Source organism: Podarcis cretensis (genome assembly GCF_951804945.1).
Source record: "Podarcis cretensis genome assembly, chromosome: 13".
Taxonomy (NCBI): domain Eukaryota; kingdom Metazoa; phylum Chordata; class Lepidosauria; order Squamata; family Lacertidae; genus Podarcis; species Podarcis cretensis.
Genome location: NC_137182.1, coordinates 32,982,930 through 32,993,256, shown reverse-complemented (window position 1 = coordinate 32,993,256; position 10,327 = coordinate 32,982,930). Strand labels below are relative to the sequence as shown.

At 47.8% G+C, this 10,327-nt stretch overlaps 1 protein-coding gene across 4 annotated transcripts; it reads right to left on the bottom strand.

The window, feature by feature from the left end:
• Positions 1-10,244, bottom strand: LOC307201421 (uncharacterized protein). 4 transcript variants are annotated; one of them, XM_079950623.1, is made up of 6 exons: positions 10,110-10,231; positions 9,314-9,341; positions 8,614-8,783; positions 4,936-5,954; positions 4,644-4,770; positions 1-3,104 (listed from the first exon to the last, which is right to left on the bottom strand). In XM_079950623.1, the coding sequence occupies exons 4-6, from the start codon at positions 5,632-5,634 to the stop codon at positions 2,125-2,127; spliced, it is 1,806 nt and encodes a 601-aa protein (XP_079806749.1). In that variant the 5' UTR covers positions 5,635-5,954; positions 8,614-8,783; positions 9,314-9,341; positions 10,110-10,231; the 3' UTR covers positions 1-2,124. The 4 variants fall into 4 exon arrangements, with proteins under 4 accessions (XP_079806749.1, XP_079806748.1, XP_079806750.1 ...); XM_079950622.1 differs by lacking the exon at positions 9,314-9,341 and having other exon boundaries at positions 10,110-10,244; XM_079950624.1 differs by lacking the exons at positions 8,614-8,783; positions 9,314-9,341 and having other exon boundaries at positions 10,110-10,235.
• Positions 10,245-10,327: the final 83 nt, after the last annotated feature.

The following is a 10,327-nucleotide window of genomic DNA, read 5'->3' as shown; positions in this document are numbered from 1 at the left end:
CATAACTAAACATTGATTTATTGCTATTTCATTATTATTTACAAAGCAAATCTAAAAGCTGCCAATGGTTTATTTAAATCAGAGGATCCCAAGGTATCCAGGGTGTGTCAAGGTTATAAAAAGTTTGAAGTCTTTAAACAACTCCTAACATTAATCAATGTGTACTTCACAGAATCTTAGTTTTCAGTCTCCGAAATGAAGAGCAGTGATTCCATAGACTGTGGAAGATGTACAACTCATACAGGACACAGAAATGCCTGTAGATTTGATCACATGTGTGTGCACGTGCTTCAGTTTGGGCAGAAGTACATGTGAGATCCATAGGTGAAGAGTATGTTTGCTTGTGTGTGTGTGAGTGAGTGAGTGAGTGAGAGAGAGAGAGAGAGATGTGGGGAAGGGTACTGACAAATCAATTTCAGAATATGCAGGCCAGAGCTCCAGATCACACCTAATGCTGCTAATTCAATGAGCCCCACTGTGCAGATGCATGAGCCATGTGAACATGGCAGGACTTTTTAAGCAGAATCTCCCAGACATCACTGCTGATGTGGTTTCTGACACCTTCGCTTCTGTGGCATCATGGGAAAGATGCCGTTATCATTAAGCGATGGCTGGTTGGTGGATGTATGGATCATGGCATATAGATCTCTGGATATGAGTCATTTACCCTGGTCCTGCAATGGGATTCAGGCATGCAAATAAATTGCTACGTATGGCTCTCCTTGGATTTGCTGAAGTGTGTTTGGGTGGTGGGGGAGAGTAAGGAGCCACATCCAGTACAATGGGGCTGTGCAGTATTCCTATCCCACAAATGCACAGCTACACAAAATTTTGACAATGCTGAACAACGGTTGAAGAAAACGGATCTAGGTGCTCCTGTCCCCCAACAGACCTTATGTTACTCACTTATTTCATACAGATAAAAGGTAGGAGACCCCTTTTATGATGCTTTTTATTTGTGGCTATCTCTGTGTAAAAAGACACATCAAGTTTAAATACTAGACTTGAGAATTCTCAAAGATTTTCGGCCATTAACAGCAACCTCCATGTTGTTCCCTCTGCTCCTACATACTCATCCAGGGTAACTTCTACTCTGTGGCTGCAATCCTAGAAACATTCACCCAGGACTAAGGCCCATGGACCTCAACGGGATGCGCTGCGGAGTAGACATGTAGTAGACTACTCTAAGGTTTAGGGACTATTTTTCATCAAAAATATAATGGACAGAATAATCTTTCCACCCCAAATAAAATATATACATACACACAATAACTGCTGTATCAGTTTGAACTAAAAATGACTATATATAACTAATAAAAGAACAAGTAACATTAATGGGAAGAGGTTCACCTGCCCCTCTCGCAAATGCTGCTCTGCATTCAACAATGGCCAAATACATACCCTTAGGAAACCCACATGGGAAACATGATGGCAACAGTCATCTACTGACTATTTCCAGCACCTGTAAAAGCAGATCTCCTGCTGTCTTTGGTCCCTCCTTCCTACAGGTCCAGCTATGCAGTGAGAAACCCAGTCTGAAGAACTTTTGTGGGCAGGCCCTTAATCTCTATATTCACAGAGATTTTGCTTAAAAAGCAGAGAAGCATGATGACACAGATCAGCCCCGAGAGTCCTCCCTGCTTGAGCTCCATCCTGGGAAACGTTAGAGCAGTACGGTTCATGGAGCAAATTCCCATTCGCCTTTGCTACATGGTCAGCAATGTCCTCTGAACAAGCCTTGCAGGCAGAGCCAGCGACTTCTTTTGGACAAGAGTCCATCTGACAGGCTGAAAATTGGAAGAAAGCAAGGAACTGGGCTTTGAATTACGTTTCCAGTCACTGCAGAGCGAAACAATCTTTCCCGAATGCCCTGGTGAGTCTGTCACAGTAGCCAAATCACAGGGGGCAAGGAAAAAGCAGGTTATTCCCACCTTCTATTATGTCCTGAGCTAGGTTGTCCCCAAACGAAGTAAAGCTATGTCCTTGAGAGGGGCCAGGTATGGAAGAGGAATGAGACCTATCAGCAAACCCAGAAGAAACCTCAGCACAACCTCTAGCATTTGCCTTCCTTCGTAAGGTTGAAAGGAGTCAGGAGCTGGGAGAACACGCTGAGCCTGGCTCCTTCTAAGCTCTTGACACCTCTTTCTTTTCTTTATCTGGAACGTCTACCTTCTCTTCAGTCTCGCTTGCTTTCAGTTTGCTCTTTGCCTGCGACTCTGTGGATACCAGAGGCTTGCTTTTCTCGGCTGCTTTCTCCTTTGTGTGGATCCTCTGATGCGTCACCAGAGCGCTCTTCTGCCGGAACCTTCTCCCGCACTCGAGGCAGCGGTATGGCCGCTCCCCGGTGTGGATCCTGCGGTGTATCAGAAGATCCGAGAACCTGGTGAACCGCCTCTCGCACTCGTCGCAGGGGAAGGGCTTCTCTCCCGTGTGGATTTTCTGGTGCCTGGTGAGGTCTGATGGGTAGCTGAACCTTCTCCCGCACACGCCGCAGCAAAAGGGCTTCTCTCCGGAATGCGTTCGCTGGTGAGAGATGAGGTTGGAGCGCTGGATGAACCGCTTCCCGCATTCCGCGCAGGAAAAGGGCTTCTCTCCCGTGTGGATCCTCTTGTGTATCTTCAGGGTGGAGGAGGAAACAAACCTCTTCCCGCATTCCAGGCAGATGTAGGGCTTCTGCCCCGTGTGGATGCGTTCGTGGACCTTGAGTGCCGACTGGTGGCTGAAGCACTGCTGGCAGTGAGAGCAGCGGTAGGGCTGCTCCCCAGAGTGGACTCTTTGGTGGCTAACCAGAGAGGCCCGCTGGGCAAAGGATGCTCCACACTCAGTGCAGATGTGTGGCTTTTCCCCCGTGTGAATCCTCTGGTGTCGGGTCAGGTGAGACAACTGGCTGAATCTTGTTCCGCACTCCATGCAGCGAAAGGGCTTTGCACCGGTGTGGATGTTCTCGTGCTTAGCCAGGTCAGATGGACGTGCAAAGCATTTGCCACAGTCGATACAGATGTGGGATTTCTCCTTCCTAGGAACCAGCCCGGAAGTAGAACGTGTTCCCTCTTCCTTGGCCCCTTGATGAAATGGACCACCAGCTCTGTTTGCATTCTTGGCACCTGTAAGATTGGGGAGGGAGGGGAGAGAAATCCTGAAGTCATCTGTGGGTTGCTCAATGCACTAATGTGACTAACATTTATAGATGAAAAACCATGTGCATTAACTATGTCATCAGCACAACTCATTCTGCTTCTGGCCAAGGCTGTGTGTATGCTGCAGTTCTGTCTGAGTACAGAAGAAATGCAGAAGAGTGTGGCTGTAGGCATGTACAGAATTCAAATTTCCCAACACTCAGCTTTCTTTTGTTCTAAAGCAAGTTTCTAGTCCTTATGACTGTGAAAATATGCTTGAAGGTAGATGGACAAAGCACATTTTTCCGGCCAATGTATGTTTTAAGCAGCCAGAGAGGTGGCTGAATAAGATGTCCAGTGTCTGCAGAGCAAGGCTTTCACTTCCCTGCACAGTTCATTGCCCCCTACCTAAACCAGAATAAATTATTGCAATATGTTGTGATAATTTACATAATTTATAAATACAACACCAATAAACTATTCATGGTACAAGCTTGCAATTAGCAAGGTACAGATTTTCATTTTTTTAGTGTGCCATACCAACAGGAGGAGTTTGGATTTGAGGAGTTTGGATTTGATATCCCGCTTTATCACTACCCGAAGGAGTCTCAAAGCGGCTAACATTCTCCTTTCCCTTCCTCCCCCATAACAAACACTCTGTGAGGTGAGTGGGGCTGAGAGACTTCAGAGAAGTGTGACTGGCCCAAGGTCACCCAGCAGCTGCATGTGGAGGAGCGGAGACGCGAACCCGGTTCACCAGATTATGAGTCCACTGCTCTTAACCACTACACCACACTGGCTCTCTACAGCTCAGCTTATAGCACTCTTGTAGAGTAAACAGAATGATAGAACTGGAAGAAACCTAAACAGCCATCCAAACAGCACAGCCCTCCATAAAATCTCTCTCCCCTTCCCTGCAATAGAAACCTAAATAAAACCTGAGGGGGAAAATCAACTTGCAATTCAGAACAAATAGGTTCACATGATTTGTGTAAGTAAGCCAGGCTACAAGCTACAAGCTGAAGCAGAAGTCGTACCCAAAAAAACCTTAGGGTAAGCCAAGTCCATCCACTGCATATTCTAGAGAAATGTTAGCTGAGACAACCCCATGAACTCCTAACATCAGCTGTAACCGCCTTGGTGCTTACTTTCCACTAAGCAGATGAGTGAGGCTCAAACTGCACGTGTTAATTACAGCATCGCCACAGAACAGGAATGGGAATCTGTGGCCCTTCAAATGTCAACGGACTCCAACTCCCATCAGTCCCAGCCAATGACCAGGGAGGACTGACTGCTTACAACAGCTCTGGAGTCTTTAATCGTTTTTGCTAAAACAGCTGATCCTTCAAAAATGTAGCGTTCGCCACTAAATTCTAGAATTTCAAACCACTCCTTTGAATACTTTCCAACTCATCTAAATTCCTCCTTGAACTATGGCACTCAAATTGGGCATGGAAGTTAAGCTGTAGCCTTAACCTGTGCTGAAGAGCTGTGCTGTGTTCACAATAGCACAAGTGCAAGACATACCTAATAAGCTGGTCTTCCCATTATCCTGCTGTCGGGCCTCCTTAGCAAGATGCCTCTGTCTGGCATCAGACACAGCCCTCTGACCTTCAGAGAGATTCGTGGCTGTCTCTCGGAACGAACCAGAGTCCTGAAACAACAAAGAAAGTTGACACTGAAGGCCCTACCTGCCCCCACCAACAAAAACTTCATGGTTAACAAAATGAAGCAATGTTAAGGCAAAAACCAGAAGGTGAAAGCTCTGCAGAGCAGCAGCATACCTGACTTGACGGACTTGCAATTCAATTCAACCCACCTGTGATTCACTCTGCAAACTCTCCTGCTGCCTCAGAAGGAATCCTTCGGCCAGGGCCACTGCCTGGGCACAAGTCTCGGGTCCACGTTCTCGGACCCGGTTCTGGATTTCCTTTGGCAAGACGGTCAGAAACTGCTCCAGGATCAGCAGTTCCAGGATCTGCTCCTTTGTGCGGCTCTCCGGTTCCAGCCAGCAATGGCAGAGTTCCCGTAAGCGACTGCAGGCCTCGCGAGGCCCCTCCACCTCCTGGTAGCAGAACTGGCGGAAGCGCTGGCGCTGCGTCTCGGCAACACTGGAGCTGCCTCGCAAGGCAGCTGCTTTCACCTTCCCGTGGTCCCCTCTGTCTCTGGCATTCAGGCTGCTCAAGGCCTGCTGGGCTTCGGCGCTGAGAGTGGGCATGAGGCGGCTCATCCCTTCTCTGGACCACTGGCAGGCACCCACCACGCGGTCAAAGGTGGCCAAGTCATCCCACAAAGCCAAGTCCGGCAGCTGTGGCGTTCCCCACCCTGAAGAGGGATACTGGACAGTTTTCAAGTACTCTTGCCACTGGGCTTCCAAGCGCTGGGGTATCCCTTCCTGCCGTGGCGTTGCCCATCGGGACAAATCCCGGGGAGTACCAGACTGGACTGGAAAAGCGCCTCTTCCTGATCTCCCAGATCCTTCTCCTGGCTCGGCGCCTGCTCGGGTTTGTTCTTCCATTGCCACAAGGTGTTGTCCACAGTTTAGCTCCTCATAAGTATTTCCACACCTGCCCCCTCGTCTTCCTAGGGTTGGTTCTCTCTCAATTCAAGTGCTCAAGCCTGGTATCCCCTTCAAAATTCCAAGTTTTTTACCTCAGACCAGATGAAAGGATAGATCAGCACCTGGGCATACGTAACACCTCCAGCCACTTAACATCTGCCACTGTGGGGACTGGATAGACACGCTTTCTCATGCAGCCCAGCAGTCATGGCTAACTGAAAGAAGCCAGCTGAACCTGCAGCCAACAGGTTTCCCATTCAAGCAGCTTCGTGTTGTTCCTGAGGGAAGACAAAGGAAATTAGCCAAAGCTAGATTTTGGGCATGGAAAAACAAACATACCAGCCCATTGGTAAGCAACTGAATTACAATCAGCCAAGCTTATTGAAACTAAATTGGCTCCAATTACATTAAGAAACATAAAGAATGTCATGAAAACACAACAGTGGTTGCTGGTAATTTCAGCTAAAACACCAGAAACAGTTTAGATGGGCAAGCAAGGGGTAGAGCATATACGGCAGTGTTTTTCAAATGTTTTATCTTAAGGCAACAGACTCCCCATGGATTTGTCTGCCAAGGATTCTGGAGAATGTCATTGGCTGGACTAGTCTGCTTACCCACAGCTATGGCGAAGCCTATTGGGCTTATTGTTGCTCAGTGTGAATTCACAACCATGTGCAGAACCCTTATTCCCCTGCTCTGTGCTTTCCACAAGGAAAAGCCGCCTTTCAAGAAAGCTTGTCCGCCATCACTGATCTCAGACAGAAACCTCAGTAAGCTCTCAAGAATCCTGAAGATGCCTTGCAACATTTGAAAACTGCTGAGTTTGCACGACTTCCAGCCATTCTTCACACCTCTCCTGCCCACAATCCCTCAGAAACCAAATTTACATGAAGTGTTCCCCTTCAGTAACACAATACAGATCTATTTTTGCCGGTGGGGGTGGGGATTTTAAGAGCAAGTCTTTTTGTTGTTGTTGAAATTCCTTTAGGGAAAGCTTTCTTTCATTTATTTTCTTTAAAAAATCTGTTAGCCATATTTGGGCCTTCAAATCAATATCTAAAGTATCTGGAAAGCGCTGCAAAGATTGGCCAACTCTTCTGAAAAAATAGAATCCTAATTGCAAATATAAGATTGCATTTGTGGGAGCCTCCAGAAAAATAATTATGGTACAGCATCTTGCACTACAAGCAAAGGTGGGCATGGGAAATATAGAGCGGGGAGGGCCCAGGATATGTCAGGGGTATTTTTCCACTAATGCTTTATTTGAAACTGCAGCCTCAGAACATGGCTGGCTGCTGCAGGGAGAAGAGAGCCTCTTCGGAAAGAAAACAGAGATGTTGTTGTGCGGGGTCCAGAGAGGGATAAGCCGAGCTCTTAATCGGCTCAGGAGTTAAACACATTCTGCAGAGAATCAGCATCCACAGCGCTTGCTTGCCCTTCCCCCACAGGCCTTGATTCGCTGGGGGTCTCTTAATCCCCCACCCCACCCCATAAATCCTCAGATGCTAACAGAATGGAAAGGCTAGCTAGAGCTCCTGCTAAAGTCTGCATTTTTCTCCAGGGTCTCTCTTTTTTCCTCATTCTCTCTCTCTCTCTCTCTCTCATCTGCTTCTCTTGTCCATCTTGACAAGAAGGTGGAGGTGAAACTATATTCAAGAACTAAAGCAAGTGGAGGGGTAGAAAATCGGTGAATAGACACACACAAACACAAGTCCTTTAGGAAAGCTACAGCTTCCTTAATTATGCTGCATGTACAAAATCCACATTAATCCACACCACATCCTGATCCCATGCTCACAATCATTAACTTGGATTACAAAACCTTCATCAACCCACACTGGAGGGATGGCAGCATTCCAGTCCTTTCACCCCTGATTCTACCACACCCTTCTCACAAAGAACTCTGAAGTCCTGGCTCCAAGTATTCCTTAACCCACCCCACCCCACCTCCCAATCCTCTAGTTTTTCTCAGCGTGGGTATAAACCCAGAATCTCAACCTCAGTGCCTCCACCCCTCTGCCCAGACACTCTGTTGCCACATACACTAAGGTCACGCCACGGCATTCTCTTAATTAATATGAACTAAATGCTAAGACTCCTTTGCCCCCATACAAATGAAGATGGGGAATCCCCACTTTACACACAAGCCTGGATTGGAAGGGTGGTACAGAAAGCCACTCTTTAAGCACTCCTGTTATGGGTAGAATAAGGAGGCTAAAGGATGTTGAGGGGCAAGAAAACTAAAGAGAATAGTCACAGTCCCCACCACACAAAAAAGAAAGAATCCTAAGGCAGGATGTGAAGGCTTCCCACAGGTCTCTCTCAAAGTGGAACCCGGCTTGATCTTTTAAAGCTGCAAGCTTTCGAAAGGAGAGGAATAGTGAGTTGAAAAATGGGAGATAGAGTTAGGGAACAACGTTGCTTCTGAGCTCTGGGTTCAAATCCAGCCATGGAACCCCCATGTGCCCTAGGGAAATTCACAAGCTTGCCTCTTCAGCACTTTCTCTCCTCTTCAGAGAAAACTGAGCACTACTTCTTCACTTAGCTGAGGATAACGTATGTAGGAGGGGACTCAGAGATGTAGGGGGGGGGCAGGAGAATCTGGGTTCAAATCCCTGCTTAGCCAGGAAACTCACAGGGTAGCCTTGGGCCAGCCACTACGTCTTAAACCTACCTCATGGGAATTCCTAAGGCTGCCTCTCCTGTCCTGAGTGCCTTGGAGGGAGGGCTTGGCACAAAGTCATTACCTCGGATAAAATAACGGTTTCTGTGCCATCGTTTCGTCCATTATGCTTTGCACAGAAATCGTTGCAAATTTGGATTGCGGCTCTCCAGCCGCTCGGATCTCACTTGAAGCCAACCCTACAAAGGCCTTTGGGGAAGAGGCGCACACCCTGCAAAAAGCTCCCTTCCCCCTCTCCCGTTTTGCTTTCCTACCTGCCTTGCAGGCTCCTCCAGATGTTTCTCCCTTTCCTCCTCGGCAGCTGGATCTGCCTGCGCCCTGCTCGGACGGCTCTAGGCTCCTCGCCCCAGCCAGCGCTCTCGCTCGGCGCTTCTACTCCGCCCAGCCCCACGGCACAAAGCCCCGCTGCGGAAGATCTGCAGCCCTGCAGAGGCAAATCCCCCCCTTATTAAAATTCAAATCCCAAGTTTTTGATCCTGGGAAGGGGAGGAGCAGGAAGGTGCCCTCGGCTAATGCATCCCCCCTCTACTCCGGCCGGGTTTTCCTGAGCCTCTCTAGGGCGGAGAGCGCACGCTCGGCTTAACCCTTGGCGTTGCGCAGACCTCGGCTGGCTCCGCAGCAGGAGAGAGAGGAGACTAGGAGAATAATATTTTTTTAAAAAACGGAAGTCGTTTCCTTGCAAGGTGCGAGGATAGCTCAGCTGGATAGAGCTTGGTGCTGATAGCGCCAAGGTTGCAGCTGTATATTCCTGCATTGCAGGGGGCTGGACTAGATGATCCTTGGGGTCCAAACTCTTACAGATCTAGGAAACAGCCTCCCGCGTCAAGACTCCGCAGGGACGCGAGATTCGTGCCAGAGGCTGTTCTCACGTGAGCGACAAGCCATCAAGTGATGTGAAGCGAAAGCGTGCAAAGGAGAGCAGGTTGTTAGATGGCAACTTCTATCATTGCTTACTTTGGAAGAAGCTCACAGGTTCCCTGCCCTAAGGAAAAGATGCACGATTGAAAATTGTATTGCCACATCTTCCAGGGTGGTGTCCTGGTCTCCATCCAAATAGAACAGGAAGGAAGGAAGGAAGGAAGGAAGGAAGGAAGGAAGGAAGGAAGGAGGGAGGGAGGGACAACCTTTGCCCAAAGGCTCAGTATTGGAAAAGTTGGCTGCCTACCCATCATATAGCAGTAGACATATCTGCAGAACATCAGTCAAGGGAGGGGGGGTGCAAACTTTGCTTTCATATGACAGGCAACTTCAACGTGTGCAGTTGCAGATTAGCTATGCTCAGGTTGCAAGCCTAAACACATAAGTCCCATTGAACTTGGAGTTTACTTCTTGGGCTTCCACTGTCAGACACAAAAGGAAAACACCAACATCCTTGCAAACCTCCCAAATGAATCTTAATGAAATACTGGTCTTGAAATAGAATATTTCTCTCTCCTCCTCCCCTCACTCCCTTAGTTTCTTTTTTAGGTCAGGTATTGGAGGGGGAATATTGAGTTGGGAGTGAATGGGAAAGAGGGATCTTTGAAAATGACAGCAGGAGGAGGAACAAGTTTCCATGTGGTTAATCATTATTTGTGACAGTTCAATAACATAAAACAAAAAGCTATAAAAACCAATAAACTGGCCTTTTTAAAAAGTCTGTTACTCCTAATATTTAACACTCTCATTTTTACCAAGTGGGATTCAAATTAAGTGAGCTGTACTTGATAACGTTTCACATTGATTTCAGTAGGACCGAAGTGCAACTAACCTGGCTTGGATCCAGACTGTTGAGTTGGTCTTGACAAGAGAAGAGTGCTGGTGGATCACAGCTAAGGTTGCTCTAGTCTAGCATCCTGTCTCCCAAATGGTCCAGCCAGATGCATCTAGAAATATCCAATGCCCTGTGCGCCCCCCCCCCAGCAGTTGACCGTTGAGAGACCAACTGCCTATGAACATGGGAGATTCCACTCAGCTATCATGCCTAAC

Bases quoted from the DNA above. Each gene is read 5' to 3' on its own strand.
- LOC307201421 (XM_079950622.1), bottom strand. From the start codon at position 5,634: ATGGAAGAACAAACCCGAGCAGGCGCCGAGCCAGGAGAAGGATCTGGG. The intron at 4,771-4,935 runs GTGGGTTGAATT...TTGTTGTTTCAG, and splicing joins GTTTGCAGAGTGAATCACAG to GACTCTGGTTCGTTCCGAGA. The intron at 3,105-4,643 runs GTATGTCTTGCA...CCAATCTTACAG, and splicing joins TGGGAAGACCAGCTTATTAG to GTGCCAAGAATGCAAACAGA.